Raw genomic sequence first — 18,089 nt, 5'->3', positions numbered from 1 at the left:
AAACGGGGTCACGAGGTCGATCGTAACGTTCGGACATTCGGCGTAAAGCGGTCTGTTTCAGATTTAATTGTCTCTAGCCGCGATAAAGGTTAACCTTCCGCGTGTGTTCCCACTGTCACGAGCAACGCCGAAGGTGGGAGAGACGGTTCTCGCTTTCCAGCCGATTTCTGACACACCGAGCCACGGCACGGGGCAGTCTTCACCGGTGTCCCGACCACGCTGGTTCCTTTCCTCGAGAACGCGTCCGTGCCTCTTTCCCTCCGTTGCGTTTCAATCCCCCCGTCGTCCACGCCGAGACCACGGTGATCGATAACGCCTGGCGGTACCCTTAACGCGTCGATCGCGAATTTTCACGCCTCCGGACACCGCGAAATGAGATCCAGCCGCGCGAGACGAGCGTCCAGGACCCTGTGAGACGTCCAACCCCACCACGAGCCGACGAACACGAAGAGGGCCGAGTTAAAGCACCGGTGGTGACTCCGGTACCGTTAACTTCCTACCAGAACGAACGTTCTCTCAGGTACGAGCCACCGTCGATTCTCTTCTATCCATTTTCCACGTCCGAGGAACACGGTTCCCGCGGATGTGGCTCAGCGACGGGCTCGAGGAGCTCTCGAGAGCCTTCGGGAAGTCTTGGAACTCCTCTCGAGGGATCCACGAACTCTTCGAACCCGTTTTAACAGTCGAAACTCCACGGTGAACCGGGATTGAGAACCTCGGGGCGATTAATTATCTTATCGTCTTGAGGTATCGATCGAACGCGGTTGTAAACAAATCCTCGAAGTTAATAATCTACCATTTTATGATAATCTCGCGATAGGCTCGTTTTTTAAAATCAGAAACGATTGATTTCTTTGCAAATTAATTTCCTTTTCCTTGTGTTTTCTTTTTTTTTTTTTTAATATTGTATGCTATTTTATGATAATCTCGCGATAGGCTCGTTTTTTTAAAATCAGAAACGATTGATTTCTTTGCAAATTAATTTCCTTTTCCTTGTGTTTTCTAATATTGTATGCTATTTTATGATAATCTCGCGATAGGCTCGTTTTTTAAAAATCAGAAACGAGTGATTTCTTTGCAAATTAATTTCCTTTTCCTTGCGATTTTAATGTTGTATAGCATGATTTGGAGCAACAGGTTCCCCGTAATCGAGGTGTAAACGGAATAGGAACTATATATTAACGATTATGTAACATTTATTTATGTTGGTTGAAAAATATTTTACAAGTACGTGTTAAATAACGTATTTTCGTGCATTGCATAAATCAGTGTTATGTGATCGTGTTTTACGCGGAAGCGAGATCAGTTTTTTTTTAAAAGGAAACAATGATAGGTCATTATCGCGCATGATTTGAGAATCAAAATTATAGATTTTAAATCCACCGTTATAAAAACGTCAACATTAGGATCCTCAGACATCGAAGAGTCGTAATTTAGTCGAACAATGCGCATTAGGCAACTCTCTCTTAGATATAAATATGTATTCAATCATTGCAATGAGTAATTCAAATGTTTCCGATAACGATTTTTAATGAATAATTTTTGCAATGTATTCCAAAGGTTATCTTCCGTTGATGTTGATAAATGATACAATAATAATGGTGCAGTTATTTAATAGACCCAGTAATTAACATTGAAACGTGTCGATTTTAAATATAAAAATATAAGTAAAAATTGAAGTATTTTAGAACACTTGAATAAATATTTTATGGATAAAAATAGAAATGAATTGAACAATAACTGTTATTGGAAAGAAAGTAATTCTATGATTGTTTCAAATCGACTTCAAAAATCACAGAAAAATAATTAATTATTCTATTTTCGAGGTTTTTTAAAAGTTTGAAGATTTTCCAGAATTTTCAGAAATTTTTCTGTGGTAAATTTTTTAATTTTCCCGATTGTTTGAGATTTTTGGAAATTTGCAATTTCAAATAACATCTTGAAACATTTGATAAAAATAAAAATGAATTGAACAATAAATGTTATTGGAAAGAAAGTAATTCTATGATTGTTTCAAATGGACTTCAAAAATCACAGAAAAATAATAAATTATTCTATTTTTAAGGTTCTTTAGAAGTTCGAAGATTTTCCAGAATTTTCAGAAATTTTTTTGCGTTAAATTTTTTCCAATTGTTTGAGATTTTTGGAAACTTGCAATTTCAAATAACATCTTGAAACATTTGATTAAAATAAAAATGAATTGAACAATAAGTGTTATTGGAAAGAAAGTAATTCTATGATTGTTTCAAATCGACTTCAAAAATCACAGAAAAATAATTAATTATTCTATTTTCGAGGTTTTTTAAAAGTTTGAAGATTTTCCAGAATTTTCAGAAATTTTTCTGTGGTAAATTTTTTAATTTTCCCGATTGTTTGAGATTTTTGGAAACTTGCAATTTCAAATAACATCTTGAAACATTTGATAAAAATAAAAATGAATTGAACAATAAATGTTATTGGAAAGAAAGTAATTCTATGATTGTTTCAAATGGACTTCAAAAATCACAGAAAAATAATAAATTATTCTATTTTTAAGGTTCTTTAGAAGTTCGAAGATTTTCCAGAATTTTCAGAAATTTTTTTGCGTTAAATTTTTTCCAATTGTTTGAGATTTTTGGAAACTTGCAATTTCAAATAACATCTTGAAACATTTGATTAAAATAAAAATGAATTGAACAATAAGTGTTATTGGAAAGAAAGTAATTCTATGATTGTTTCAAATCGACTTCAAAAATCACAGAAAAATAATTAATTATTCTATTTTCGAGGTTCTTTAGAAGTTCGAAGATTTTCCAGAATTTTCAGAAATTTTCTGTGGTTAATTTTTTCCAATTGTTTGAGATTTTTGGAAACTTGCAATTTCAAATAACATCTTGAAACATTTGATAAAAATAAAAATGAATTGAACAATAAATGTTATTGAAAAAAAGTAATTCTATGATTGTTTCAAATCGACTTCAAAAATCACAGAAATGTAATTAATTATTCTATTTTCGAGGTTCTTTAGAAGTTCGAAGATTTTCCAGAATTTTCAGAAATTTTCTGTGGTTAATTTTTTCCAATTGTTTGAGATTTTTGGAAACTTGCAATTTCAAATAACATCTTGAAACATTTGATAAAAATAACAATGAATTGAACAATAAATGTTATTGAAAAAAAGTAATTCTATGATTGTTTCAAATCGACTTCAAAAATCACAGAAAAATAATTAATTATTCTATTTTTGAGGTTCTTTAGAAGTTCGAAGATTTTCCAGAATTTTCAGAAATTTTTTTGCGTTAAATTTTTTCCAATTGTTTGAGATTTTTGGAAACTTGCAATTTCAAATAACATCTTGAAACATTTGATAAAAATAACAATGAATTGAACAATAAATGTTATTGAAAAAAAAGTAATTCTATGATTGTTTCAAATCGACTTCAAAAATCACAGAAAAATAATAAATTATTCTATTTTTAAGGTTCTTTAGAAGTTCGAAGATTTTCCAGAATTTTCAGAAATTTTTTTGCGTTAAATTTTTTCCAATTGTTTGAGATTTTTGGAAACTTGCAATTTCAAATAACATCTTGAAACGTTCGGAGTCTGCATGCTCTTGAATGTATCGAAAACTGTCGAACGAGCAATTTCCTGGCTCGATGTTAGTATCTTTTTATAGCCGACTCTGATTGAAGGTTTCAAATGTCCCGCTGTTTTAACATTGGACCGTAAGATGTACTTTTAAATATAGTATCGACCATATAAATTTGTATTTTATTTTACGTATCTCCATACTATTCAATTTTGCAAATTTTAACGACGTTCGATGAACGAAATTATTTTTAACATAATGTACCTTTTCTATACTTTACATAATAAAACTTCTAACGTTTCGAGAAACTTGGTATTTATTTTCGAAAATATTTCTAAACGATTCACCAGTATTGTCTCGATCATTGCTTTTGTTATTAGATAATTTATAGAGGCCTTCAAGATCTTCCATAATGTAAATTATTACATAATTTAAAAAAAAAAAAATATTATTCTGACACATATTTAACACCACAAACATTACCCTGAAGACCATAACAACTGAGACCAAAGTGTCAAGTTTAGCCATCACAAATATAAGTTGTCTAAACAACAACACGAACTTTCTTATCAAGTTTCTTTTTTATCGATTTCATTTTCAAATAGATCGCAGTAAGTTTGCTTTCTAAGAGAATCCGGATAGATGTTTCGTAACAAAATATTTACGTTACTCAATACTTCCAAGTATAAACAGCCCAGCATTTGCGTTGGAGTTAATTTAAAATAGACGTAACAGCATCGAATGCCGTTTAGAAAGCAATTTCTCTCGCTATATCTGCATGCGTACATATGTAATCACTGCATAAGAATAAGAATCTATAAAGTATTTATTAAATATAAGAATCTAACGAGAATTTGCAAAGACTATTTAAAAAACAGAACAAAAAACGCATGATAAGTGGTCTGAATCAACCTATGATTCAGTTCACATTAAATTACACGTAATTCATTAAAAAAAAAAAATTCAACTCAATTCGGTCTATTTTTGTTGATACTCGACACACGATAAAACGTTTCGTGCATTTCAATAAACGCGAACTATATTGCAGATAAGAATTAAACTCTGCAGCTGGGCCAGTTCGGAACGACTGGTTGCAAACGGTCATTAGTAGACGTCCACTGTTTAATTATCTTATCGTACAGGGAGCTGCTGGATTAGGATGTTACACACGGAACATAAATAGACGTTTCATAGAATCGTACTTTGCACGACTTTGTTCGATTTTCGGTCTCGCGTTGCGATCGAACGCGATCCGACGCCTGCGTCCTTGGAAATATTTTTTCCCTCGAGAATCTCCGAGCTTCGGCGTTAGTCATTGCAAATATTAGCCAATGTCAATGTTAAACAGCGAACTAAACTCGAGATTCATCGCTGCAGTGGAACAGAGAACGATTCAATTTAAGAAAATTCCATTTTTCCAATTTTCGACGATCGAAAATCTCGCTTTATTAATATTAGCCAATGTCAATGTTAAACAGCGAACTAAACTCGAGATTCGTCGCTCCAGTGGAACAGAGAGCAGTTCAATTTAAGAAAATTCCATTTTTCCAATTTTCGATGATTGAAAATCTCGCTTTATTAATATTAGCCAATGTTAATGTTAAACAGCGAACTAAACTCGAGATTCGTCGCTCCAGAAGAACAGAGAACGGATCAATTTAAGAAAATTCCATTTTTCCAATTTTCGACGATCGAAAATCTCGCTTTATTAATATTAGCCAATGTCAATGTTAAACAGCGAACTAAACTCGAGATTCGTCGCTCCAGTGGAACAGAGAACGATTCAATTTAAGAAAATTCCATTTTTCCAATTTTCGATGATTGAAAATCTCGCTTTATTAATATTAGCCAATGTTAATGTTAAACAGCGAACTAAACGCGAGATTCATCGCTCCAGTGGAACAGAGAACGATTCAATTTAAGAAAATTCCATTTTTCCAATTTTCGACGATCGAAAATCTCGCTTTCTCCACATCGCGACGAGCATCTTCGATTCCTAGGCGAAAGTTGTCTTTTCCACCCATTTACGAGAAAATCTAAGTTCTGAAATAAAAAATAAAATCTATCCTGGAACCCCCTCGATCTAGATTCCACACGCTCGAGGTTACGAAACTCTTAAATATTATTTCCCAGAGAAATGTATGCGCATAATCCCATGATTTGCCGCGAAAACGAAAACAATCGATTCAGCGAGTGGTCGATTTACCATATCGTGAATACGAAAGCCGAGGAAAATGCAAAATGGCGCGAAGGTTGCTCGCGGTGGTCGTTATCGATTCGCCAAAATGGCCGTGTGATCGTAGCAGAGTCGCGTAGGCCGCGAAACAGCAGCGACTCGTTTGTAAACCCCAAACTGCATCGTGTCCCAATCTCTTAATATTTTTGTAACCTCTGAACGATTGTAGTCAGGTCGATTTTGGGGACACAACAACAACAACACACGATTATACCAAAGAAACAACAGCCACCGTCACTACTTGAAAAACACCGCACACGAAACAGCCTCCACCAGAGCCACATTAAAACAAACAGAGACACGAGGGAGAAGGAACACGAAGTGGAACGGAAAAGGGGGCGCCATCTTCTTATCTAGCGGCGGTTGACCGGACAGGAAGCTCAACGATGTATGTCCGACAGATAGAAGTCCTTCCTGGCAGACAGAGGACCGGCTACACGAACGGTTTCTCCGCCATGGAACGGCAACAAGCTGGCCAGGACGACGGGACGATCACCAAGCTGAGGGAGGTGCCTCAATTCAAGGTGGACAACTTCCTCCTCACCGTCCAGTTCGACGACGGGGACGAGCACTACAGCGAGAAGGCCAGAAAGGAGCTGAGGGAGACGCCAGAGGTTGTTCAACAGGCCTTGAAGGACATCAGGGCGCTGCTCAAAGGTAACTCACCTCCATTGCAACTTACTTTCAAACGTGAGACCACGATTGCAACGCGATGAGTAACTCGAAGATGTCCTGTAACCAATGGTGCGGGAATCTGAAAGAAATAGTTGGGTCATTTGATGTTCGAGCATTTTTATTTTACATTTTTAATCGCGTAGATGCGTTATTAAGAATAGTGTTTTAGATATTTTGTAATGCATTTAATACTCTGATGAGGAGTGTGTATATTGGAGTAGCTCGAGCGCTTGTGGGAAAGTCAAGACGAGCGTGGCCCTCTGCTGGCGAGCATTTGATGTTCGAGGATTTTTATTTTACATTTTTAATCGCGTAGGTTCGTTATTAAGAATAATTCTTTAGATATTTTTAATGCATTTGATACTCTGACGAAGAGTGTGTATATTGGAATAGCATGAGCGCTTGTGGGAAAGTCAAGACGAGCGTGGCCCTCTGCTGGCGAGCATTTGATGCTCGAGGATTTTTATTTTACATTTTTAATCGCGTAAGTTCGTTATTAAGAATAATTCTTTAGATATTTTTAATGCATTCGATACTCTGACGAAGAGTGTGTATATTGGAATAGCTCGAACGCTTGTTGGGAAAGTCAAGACGAGCGTGGCCCTCTGCTGGCGAGCATTTGATGCTCGAGGATTTTTATTTTACATTTTTAATCGCGTAGGGTTGTTATTAAGAATAATTCTTTAGATATTTTTAATGCATTTAATACTCTGATGAGGAGTGTGTATATTGGAATAGCTTGAGCGCTTGTGGGAAAGTCAAGACGAGCGTGGCCCTCTGCTGGCGAGCATTTGATGCTCGAGGATTTTTATTTTACATTTTTAATCGCGTAGGCTCGTTATTAAGAATTATATTTTTAATTTGAAGATTATTTAATACATTTAATACTCTGGAAAGAGTGCATATATTCGAATAGCTCGAGCACTTGTGAGAACGTTAAGACGAGCGTGGCCCTCTGCTGGCGAGCGCGGGAAGCTTCGCCACGCAGTATTATTGAAGTAACTTCTCTGTTATCCGCCATATAAAATGACGCTTCCAATCATTTTTTTATTCTCAACCCTTAATGTGTACCATAGGTGAAAATTCACCTCAGAAAAATTTTGATACATCCTTTTATTAGTGAAATTTTACCGAGTCCTGAAGAGAAAGACTTTATTTAATGGTTCGGGGCGAGAGATGTTAAACGAAATGCGATTTGCACGACGGGAAACCTCAGAGGCGCAAATTAGTTTATAATTCCTGGCGGTTTGGTGATTTAATTGCCCGGTCGCGGAGCATAATTGCAATTCGTCGATACACGAGTGTAAATTGAATCGTAGCGATCAGGGGTCAACCTCGAACGGTTTTCCCCCCTGCATTTTAATGGAGATCGATTTATTTATCATTTCGCCCGAGTTCTCGATTTTTCGATTATATTTCGTTTATTTAAACGACGATGTAGGCAAATAAATAGCACAAAAATGAATTTTGTATTTTTTTTTTTTGATAATTTCGTTCGACTCTCCTAACGGATAAATAAATATTTTTTTCTAGCGAACATTTCGCGCTGTTTCGATGCAACACGACATATACGAATTCTCTTTCATGCACGGAACCGGTCGGTTGAAAATGAAAGTTTCACTTGCTCGCAAACTCCCTTGAGTTGAACAAACAGGTACCAGCCCATAAAAATTATGCACTTTAAGGCCATTTTCTCAGGTGATCTCCACGCGATGTCGAAAGTCGTTTCATTCAATTTCTCTCGTCCAGAAATGTAATGTTTCCTGTATGATTTAACATTGTCGTTTGCAAAACTCGACGATGATTCAATTTTATTTGGAACGTGGAATATTTATTTTATGGAAACGGGCTTCGTTGCTACCCGCGACCGATTATGCGCAATAATTTGCAGTTGCTATCGAATTACACGCCTCGTCGTTCGAAATTACACTGTTTGTCGTTCGTTCCTCTCACGCGAATAAACGCGTACTTTAGACCTTCCTGTTTCTCATCCTCAGGTGAGCCTGATCTGATCCTCCCGGACGATGCTGAATTTTTCCAAAAATTTATGCGACCTTGCAAGTGGTATCCAAAGAGTAGCTTCGAGCTGGTGAGTGCATATTTGTCAAATAAAAATATACATTTTTTTCAACTTGTGAGAAACGTTTCAGAGTGTCTCTCGAAATGTTTATTCTGACACCTTTTCTTTGCACTCGACAGATGAAGAGGTTTTATAATTTCAAATTGAACCATCCACGTCACTGCGAAAATCTGTTGCCGAGTACGGAGAAAAAGACATTGTCCTCTGGAATTTTAATACCATTGCCAGAACGCACATCGGAAGGTTGCAGGATACTTTTGGTTCACACTGGAAGAAAATGGAACACGAAGGTCATCAGCATCGACGATATATTCCGGTCGGTCATGCTGGCTCTGGACGCCGCCATGTCCGAACCGAGAACACAGGTCTGTAAAAAGTAAATCAAAAATTCAAAATTTAATTTTCAAAATTGTTTAATTTCTCTTGGTATCTTCAGGAGAGTATTACCAATGTATTCTTGAACTTCTCCCGATTAAAACGAGTCCAAACACGGCCTTGTTCGGACTACTTTCGATTATTTTCGAAATCATTTTTGAAAAATGTTTAAAAATAAAAGTGGTCCGAACACTGTCGTGTTTGGACTCATTTTAATCGGGAGAACCTCGCCAATCCATTTTCGATACTGGCATGAAGATATGCTAAATTTGTAATTTTGGATTTATCAATTGTGAAACTGTTTTCACGCGCAGAGTATAGCGTTTGATGCGTTATTCGTTTCAGATCGCGGGTGTGCACGTAATATTTAACATGGATGGCTTCTCGTTGTCCCACGTCGCCCAGTTTACCCCGAGTTTCGCCGCGATGGTCGCCGATTGGGTGCAAAGATGTTTACCCTGTCGTCTGAAGGGCATCCACATAGTGAATCAACCCTTCATATTCAACATGGTCTTCGCTATTTTCAAACCTTTCCTTCTGGTAGGCTTTCCTAAATATTTTAAAACACTGTTAACAAATTTTTTAAATTAAAAAATACCTAACCTATAAATTTTATAAAATAACAAAATCACGAATACAAAAGTGAGTAGATACCGGGAGAATGGCATAAAAATAGGGCAATATTTAATTAGAAAAATAATAATTACAAATAATTCATGTCCTCTAATTGTTGTAATACTTTGCACGCTACGTTTTTGATCGCGAAGCAAGGTGAAAGTAGCCGTCTAAATACACTAATTAGTTCTGTTAATTGTACATTCCGTGTGCTAGTTACGCGAACCAGATCTCTCTATTGAGAAGGTAATAGTAACATTGAAAATTTGGAATTTGGAAACTTTGTAGGAGAAAACGCGTAAGAGGATTCACTTCCACGGCACGGACAGAGCAGCGTTGATTTCTCGCCTGGGTAAGAAACCTGTTCCCACAGAGTTGGGTGGAGATCTGGAGTTGCCAAATGTACCGATTGGCCAAGGTATTTGCGACTACTTCTGCTGGTTCGAGAAAGACTTTGAAGGTAAGTTAATTTTTTACTCCATAATTTTTAAAAAATTCCTATATTACCGATTATAAAATAACAATAGTAAAAATAATCGAATTTTGTCACGTGACATTTACTTTTGAGCACCCTATATATGGCAATAATACGTCTCTAGGGACAGTATTTGCTAAAGGACATTTCAGATGCTACAGTTCTAATATTGACAAGAATTCTTCGCTGCTACACGCGATCGTTTAATTTTCTTGAAAGGGTTCGCTCAACTGTGCCCCAACGAACAATCTGCCCCCCCCTCCCACCCTCTATTTGAAGGCGATCGTCGCGCCTACAACTCGTGCTTTGCGTAATTACTCGGCGTCGTTACGATGGTGCCATTATCATTTCGTTGCGTAACCGTGTTGCGTATAATTTTCCTCGATGGACGGGAAGAAAAACGCTGATCGTGGCGGCCGTGCAACTTCGTCCTCCAATTACGTCAGAGAGGTTAATTAACGTACGCGGGAGAATCCATGCTTCGCGAACAAGTTCGAGGTTTCCTTCGAGAACCGTGAAAACGTCTTGCAAATACTTCACTTAAAAAATAACCCGTAACTTAAAATATACGTACATCAATCATCGATGCAAATATCAATTAAAAAGGTCTCTTAATATTTTGTTCGTTATAACTTTGTTGCTGAAATACGAATGGTTTTATGTAGCACGTCAGTTTTGGCGCGCGTAATTTAAGTCCTATCCTGGGCGAATTTAAAGATGGCGCTGGAGTTCCACCTCGAGATTTCGACCGCGTATATCTCGATAACGAAGCGTCGGATTGAAACGTGCCAAGGGACTTTTAGTTTATGTTTGCGTGAACAATTCTAAAGAACTCTGAAAAAAGTATCCTACATTCTTTGTTACTTTGTTTCTGATTACTTTTTATTTCTTTTCGCAGCTTCCAATATGTACGGGTTCAAGAGGAGCGTGAAATAATGAGGAATCGGCATCTATTCGTTAGCCTAATGGACCGTGAACACCGGATCCAAATCCCCGCGATCTAAGATTAAGATTTAAAAGAAGGTGGATTATTTAGTTCCGATTTCATGGTTACAGTGAAGGTGTAAAGCGAAAGAGTTTAGTGTTTCCGGTCGGAGTAATTAAGAAATAAGTTAAAGAGCTAGATGTAATTATTTTTGTTATCGATAAACGAGATATTAGAGTCACGTAACGTGCAATAAAGGGAAAGTTTTGCAATGAATTTTAGAGGTATTGTTATTCGGTTCGATGGAAACTCTATTAGTTGCTGTTTTAGTATCACCGATCGTTGCAGATACTTACCGATCAAATACCGAACGATTATCCCTCCTATATTGTCAACAGCGTGGGACTTATTTTCATGCAACCATCGACGTTTAACCATACTTGTTTTTGCAAATATTTTATTACGAAAAAAATATAACAACAAATTCTAGCAAATCCCTCGTCGTCTAAGGAACAAGTTTTCCAAACGACAAACAATTTTAACCCGCGAGACTTTCAAAGCCTCGCGGGATTCTAAATCGATCGAATCCAAAAGGTAAGTCGACGATTCAACAGTTTCACCACCGTTAAACGAACCGCGTTTCGTTGCTTAAACTAATTTCATTTTCACTAAAGTTACTCGTTCGATGAACTATAATAATACGAATACATACCTATCGACAATTCAGTTTTCCATATAAAATTGCGTTTAATCTACATAAATATCTATTCTCTTTTCGTGATAATACGAAACGTAAGCGAGTGTACAGCGCCAGCAAACCTGTTGCTTCTTATTCATCGTTTCTTCGTGAAGACGCGATTCCTATGAGATAACTGGATAGAGGACCACGAAGGGAAATATATAATTCATTAGATAATTAACCGAGTCGAGCGCCGAATTTTATTTGGCGTAACGATCGATGAACCCACAACCGTCCTCGTTGCTCGAAAATCGTTCCTGTCTCTCGATTTTCGATTTTTTTCAAATAGTTGCTCCTCTTTGTCCTTTTTCTGGAGGAATGTCGCGGAGAACAAATTACTGCTTCTTGTAACCGTAAGAGTTGATCGCTGGAAAGAGAAAGAAAAGAAATAATTATTATCATTGCTCGAATTAATTTAAGAAAGTAAGAAAACGATTAATTTTCTAATAACTATACTTTCAAATAGGCATAAGAATTGTATAAATTTGATCTCAATAGCAAAAATGTTTATACAAACAATGTGCATCTGGACTAATATTATTAACTATGAAATTGTTTAGGGAAGGTTTGTTCGTCGTTGATTCTGATTTCGAAGAGCAATTGTAACTGTTATTAGAAATTACTGATCTCGAGTATGCGAGGAATCATTGTTTTATTCGTGTCAACGAGACGTAACAAAATGGCGCAGAATTGGCCCACGAAATGCACGTTCGTCGATCGAGTACGTTCTTCTTTTACGTCGGAATAGCTCGATACGTTGTTTGCACGTTCTTTTTGCGTACCATCGAATTCCTCGTCGCACTTCAGCAACAATTCCAACCACTGTGGCCCCGTCACTCTTGGAATCTTCAGGGTGCCACCGTAACATTCCGGCAAACACTTGGGCGACATGTATTCGTGCAACGACTTGTAATCTTTTCCATGGAATACGATCTGAAAACAAGAAATTACAAACATAAGATTTCACTTTCCAGGCTTACGATAGACTAAAAACAAAATTATTGGAAGCTCTATTATAAATACTCCAACCGTGACACGAGAAAGAATAGTTACTATTTGCGTATCGCCATAACTATTGAAGATGAAGCCTATTTCCATGCAACCATCCAGGTTGTATTAATCAAAGTGTCTGACAAATAATAACCAGCGTAGATTTAAGGAAGATCAACTCACTCTGCTCTTGAGTTTCTCTCTGAGGAACGGTTTGAACAACTGGAACACCATGTTGAAGACGTACGGCTGATTGATGATGTGAATGTTCTTGACCCTGAGGGGCATCGAGTCCTGCAGCCAGTCGACTATCCTTTTGGCAAACGGTGGAGTGAACTGAAAAGTCTGTTGAAGACTGAGCCCGTCCATGTCGAAGACCACCACAGCACCGGCGATCTGAGTGCTTGGTTCCAACATGGCGGCCTCCAAGTACAGAACGCATCCCTTGAACACTTCGTCCAGGTTGCACTTGGTGTGCTTCCACTTCTTTCCCAGCTCCATGATCAGCACCCTTCGTCCATGCTGGTCCCTGTTGGGCAGCACTGTCAAAATATTCTGCTCGAATATGTTCTTCTCGTGGCTGGGCTTCAAACCATCGTAAACGTTCGCGTGCTTCACTTTGAAGCTGTAATAGTTCTTCACGAGCTTCAGCGCGGAATCTGGGTAGTACTTGCACGGCCTGAGGAACCGTACCAACCAGGCCTCGTTGTCTAATGGCACCTTTAGGTCTGTCTCCGCTGCAAATGAGGCATCAAAAGCATTTCAATGAAGAAATGAACACGATATACATTATATTTTCGGTAATGAATTTTTTTCTCGATAATGCCTAAGATTTCGGGGGTTTGTCTATTCACCAAATGTGATTGTAATTAACCCCTCTAGGCAAAAATAATTTTTTTACAAGGATTTGAAATTTTTTAATTTCTCCGAAAAATTCGTCCACTTATTGAATTTTTTTCTTGAAAACGCGTAGGAATTCGAGGGTATGTCTATTCATCAAATATTATTGTAATTGACCCCTGCAGTTAAATATAATTTTTTTATAAGGATTTGACATTTTTCAATTTCGCCGAAAAATTGGTCCACTTTGTGAATTTTTTTTCTCGAAACTGGGCAGGAATTCGAGGGTATGTCTATTCACCAAATATGATTGCAATTAACCCCTCTAGGCAAAAATAATTTTTTTAAGACGATTTGAAATTTTTCAATCTCGCCGAAAAATTTGTCCACTTCGTGAATTTTTTTCTTGAAAACGCGTAGGAATTCGAGGGTATGTATATTCACCTAAAATGATTGTAATTAACCCCCAAAACTAAAAATAATTTTTTTAATACGATTTGAAATTTTTCACTTGGTGAATTTTTTTCTCGAAACTGGACAGGAATTCGAGGGTATGTATATTCACCAAATATAATTGAAATTGACCCCTGCATTTAAAAATAATTTTTTTAAAACGATTTGAAATTCTTTAATTTTGCTGAAAAATTTGGCCCCTTATTGAATTTTTTTCTTGAAAACGCGTACGAATTCGATGGTATGTCTATTCACCAAAACTGATTGCAATCGACCCCCACAACTAAAAATAATTTTTTTAAAACGATTCGAAATTTTTCAATTTTGTCGCAAAATTTGTCCACTTGGTGAATTTTTTTCTCGAAACTGGGCAGGAATTCGAGGGTATGTCTATTCACCAAATATGATTGTAATTGAACCCCAAAGTTAAAAATAATTTTTTTATAAGGACTGGAAATTTTTTAATTTCGTCGTAAATTTTGTCCACTTAGTGAATTTTTTTCTCGAAACTGGACAGGAATTCGAGGGTATGTCTATTCACCAAATATAATTGAAATTGACCCCTGCATTTAAAAATAATTTTTTTATAACGATTTGCAATTATTTTTTTTCTGGTTGATTTGTTGATTTTATTGTTTACCTTTTAATAATTCCTTGAACTGAGCAACGGCCTGGCTTTTGACCTCCGGTGTCTCACGAAGCTCCCTTTTCGCGACTTCCTGCAGCTCCGGGCTAGGCGAATTGAACTCTATCTCGAGGACGAAGCCGCCGAGTTTCAGGGAGGGTAGCTCCTTGCAGTCGGTCAACATTGTTCCTGCAAACATTAAATACACATTCATCAAAATCGTGCCAAGTAAACGGATGAATTTTGCACTTAACGTAACTCTTCGCCTTTCTTTTCAGACCATAGTATTTTTCAAATTCCTCTAATCGAAAACTCTAAAAGAATTTGCACTTCGTCGTGTCATCGTCAACATCGAGTATTTAAAATTATTCCGCGGTAACGAACTTCTACTTGGGAAAAACAGTCTTCTAATATACTATTTTATAGTTCGCGTCACGATTGTGTTTTTGTAATTTCTGTAAACTATATTCTGCACAATTTTATAATAGTTCCACTAGCAACTATCCTGCACTACTCTGGATACAGTAATCGTTTCCGACGCTAACTTTCGTTCTCCATGTTTACGTCTGATCTTCTCCTCTCAGAATATGTTTCAGGATAATTTTCTCGAGACTTGCCACAATGAAACTAGCAACCGAGCGCTCTCGAGCTTTTCAATTGTGAATAATGCCTCGATAACGAGGCTAAAAACGATTTCGTCAGCATCGTGATTCATTTGCAGATTCATCGTCCGCGCAGTGCTCGTTTAATTGTTCATAAACGTTTGGTTTCGAGAACACTTGATCACGATCGTGTTCGCAATTTTCACAGCCGTCGATAGTTAAATTGTAAAATAAAAATTAAGAGGGAAATATATTTTGGACACGTTTCTTTAATACTTAATGCTTCCTTAAGTTCCTTCTTTTTGCTTTCTACTTTTCTTTTATCGTAGCATTTCCATTTATTCGGATAGGATTAATATTTTCACGGTTTTCAGGGATATGAGCCACTTGCCATGTAATAAATTTGAACGAGTATGTTTTTGGTTCGCCAAGACCGCAAGAATGGCGTAATAACAGACGCTACCAGGCGGGAAGTTCAACACTAACTGCTTTATCGGTGTCTTATCGGTTTCTGGCGCACGCTCGCCGCTGCATTTCGGTGCAACGCAGTGCACGTAACTCGATGAACGATGATTATTCAACGATGGTGTTTAATAATGTTAAATAATAATTCAAGGGCAGTGTGACACGATGGCAAAACGAAGAGACTTCCAGCATTTATTAATAAAACGCTTTCCTCGGGTTTATTTTTAATTGGTTATTTTATGCAGTTTAAAAATATTACAGGAAACCTGCGCGGTACTATTTAAAACACACAGGACGATATCAAGTTCACGCAGAAATCAAATATTCTATCAATTTTGGAAAAATGATAAAAAAAAATACAATTTTTCATTGGTTATTTTATGGAGTTAAAAATATAAAATGTGTGTTGAAACTCACAAGACGATATCAAGTTCGTGCAGAAATCATATATTTTATCAATTTTGGAACGTGGAATAAAATTATCAAAAAAAAATACAACTTGAAATTTACACAGATTTTTCATTGGTTATTTCATGAAGTTAAAAATATGAAATGTATGTTAAAACTCACAAGAAGATATCAAGTTCGTGCAGAAATCAAATATTTTATAAACCTTGAAACGTGGAATAAAATTATCAAAAGAAAATACAAGTTAAAATTTACATAGATTTTTCATTGGTTATTTTATGGAATTAAAAATATGAAATGTGTGTTGTACTATTTGAAACTCACAAGACGATATCAAGTTCGCGCAGAAATCATATATTTTATCAATTTTCGAACGTGGAATAAAATTATCAAAAAAAAATACAACTTGAAATTTACACAGATTTTTCATTGGTTATTTCATGAAGTTAAAAATATGAAATGTATGTTAAAACTCACAAGAAGATATCAAGTTCGTGCAGAAATCAAATATTTTATAAACCTTGAAACGTGGAATAAAATTATCAAAAGAAAATACAAGTTAAAATTTACATAGATTTTTCATTGGTTATTTTATGGAATTAAAAATATGAAATGTGTGTTGTACTATTTGAAACTCACAAGACGATATCAAGTTCGCGCAGAAATCATATATTTTATCAATTTTCGAACGTGGAATAAAATTATCAAAAAAAAATACAACTTGAAATTTACACAGATTTTTCATTGGTTATTTCATGAAGTTAAAAATATGAAATGTATGTTAAAACTCACAAGAAGATATCAAGTTCGTGCAGAAATCAAATATTTTATAAACCTTGAAACGTGGAATAAAATTATCAAAAGAAAATACAAGTTAAAATTTACATAGATTTTTCATTGGTTATTTTATGGAATTAAAAATATGAAATGTGTGTTGTACTATTTGAAACTCACAAGACGATATCAAGTTCGCGCAGAAATCATATATTTTATCAATTTTCGAACGTGGAATAAAATTATCAAAAAAAAATACAACTTAAAATTTATACAGATTTTTCATTGGTTATTTCATGAAGTTAAAAATTTGAAATGTATGTTAAAACTCACAAGAAGATATCAAGTTCGTGCAGAAATAAAATATTCTATAAACCTTGAAACGTGGAATAAAATTATCAAAAACAATACAATTGAAAATTTAAACCCTGTTTCCTGAGGAAAGTGAATCGACTACATTAACTTGCAAAATTTTCGCGATTAGCGATTGCACTGCATTGCGTGCTCGAACAAAGCGCAGACGTTGTCGGAACTTACGAGCCACGAATATTGAATTAACTGGAAAAATCCAACGTAATGCCCGATTCAATCAGATTCACGAACAATCCCGAACAGAACGAAATCGAAATACCGTGTGTCCATTGTTTTCCAAGGTAGCAGAATTTGCATTTCGCGACGCAATCGATAATTGCACTTTCAGACGAGATTAAGAGAATTAGGTTGGGACATGGTTGGGACGAGACAATGGCGTCCGGGTTCTCAAAGTCTTACTCAAGAGGCCAAAACAATCGATTATCTTTGAATTAAAAACGATTTAGTAACGCAATTCCGTCTCATTGAATTTCAAATTGAAGTTTTCTTACGTTCCTCCCGAAAATCTACTTTGATTCGAGCTTTATTGTCAGTGTTTAACAAAGTTTATCGAATTTCTTTATCTAAACTATTTATTAGTGTTAAGGTCTGGGTTAGGAATTATTTAGGAATCTCATCCTCAATGGCTACGACAACAAAGATGCAAATGAATTCTTCTACTATTTAACGATAAATTTACGTTATAATTTATCCAATGGATGCAATTGAAACCATTTTCACGAACGTGTACAGTGTTTTTACGCGTTAATTTAATTCTGTTTGATTGCAACGACCTCTGGCGGGAAGATCGTGCAGCAAAATGGCGGTCGCTGACTCCAATGGCGGAGAATGACACTGGTTATTAAATTAACGATTTAAAAATACGATTTAAA

The 18,089-nt window shown here is 36.2% G+C and overlaps 2 protein-coding genes across 7 annotated transcripts in view; one reads left to right on the top strand and one right to left on the bottom strand.

Annotated features, from left to right (window-relative positions):
- Positions 1 to 179: 179 nt before the first annotated feature.
- Positions 180 to 11,862, top strand: LOC122404796 (alpha-tocopherol transfer protein-like). 2 transcript variants are annotated; one of them, XM_043409024.1, is made up of 7 exons: positions 180 to 520; positions 6,210 to 6,461; positions 8,477 to 8,568; positions 8,679 to 8,924; positions 9,280 to 9,474; positions 9,838 to 10,009; positions 10,923 to 11,862. In XM_043409024.1, the coding sequence occupies exons 2-7, from the start codon at positions 6,260 to 6,262 to the stop codon at positions 10,958 to 10,960; spliced, it is 945 nt and encodes a 314-aa protein (XP_043264959.1). In that variant the 5' UTR covers positions 180 to 520; positions 6,210 to 6,259; the 3' UTR covers positions 10,961 to 11,862. The 2 variants fall into 2 exon arrangements, with proteins under 2 accessions (XP_043264959.1, XP_043264958.1); XM_043409023.1 differs by having other exon boundaries at positions 183 to 520; positions 6,206 to 6,461.
- LOC122404797 (alpha-tocopherol transfer protein-like) overlaps positions 11,390 to 18,089 on the bottom strand; it is a 32,227-nt gene continuing 25,527 nt past the window's right edge. For 2 of the 5 annotated variants that reach the window (XM_043409029.1, XM_043409026.1), the window contains exons 2-5: positions 14,612 to 14,785; positions 12,862 to 13,415; positions 12,471 to 12,621; positions 11,390 to 12,055 (exon numbers count right to left, since the gene is read on the bottom strand). In XM_043409029.1, the coding sequence (XP_043264964.1) occupies positions 12,024 to 12,055; positions 12,471 to 12,621; positions 12,862 to 13,415; positions 14,612 to 14,780 (906 nt within the window). In that variant the 5' untranslated portion in view covers positions 14,781 to 14,785 and the 3' untranslated portion in view covers positions 11,390 to 12,023. Of the gene's footprint in view, positions 12,056 to 12,470; positions 12,622 to 12,861; positions 13,416 to 14,611; positions 14,811 to 15,141; positions 15,241 to 15,589; positions 15,729 to 18,089 lie in introns of those variants that run through there. The other 3 variants (XM_043409028.1, XM_043409027.1, XM_043409025.1) reach the window with 3 other exon arrangements.

The sequence above is a fragment of the Colletes gigas genome, unplaced genomic scaffold, assembly GCF_013123115.1.
Source record: "Colletes gigas isolate AHSC1104 unplaced genomic scaffold, ASM1312311v1 Colletes_gigas_Sc00003, whole genome shotgun sequence".
In the NCBI taxonomy this organism is placed as follows: domain Eukaryota; kingdom Metazoa; phylum Arthropoda; class Insecta; order Hymenoptera; family Colletidae; genus Colletes; species Colletes gigas.
The sequence above is the reverse complement of the archived record's forward strand: the minus strand, read 5'-3'. Positions and strand labels throughout refer to the sequence as shown.

Excerpts from the sequence above, each read along its gene's own strand:
- LOC122404796 (XM_043409024.1), top strand. The coding sequence starts at position 6,260 with ATGGAACGGCAACAAGCTGGCCAGGACGACGGGACGATCACCAAGCTG. Across the intron at positions 8,925-9,279 it reads TGTCCGAACCGAGAACACAG|ATCGCGGGTGTGCACGTAAT; the intron begins GTCTGTAAAAAG and ends TATTCGTTTCAG. Across the intron at positions 10,010-10,922 it reads GTTCGAGAAAGACTTTGAAG|CTTCCAATATGTACGGGTTC; the intron begins GTAAGTTAATTT and ends TTCTTTTCGCAG.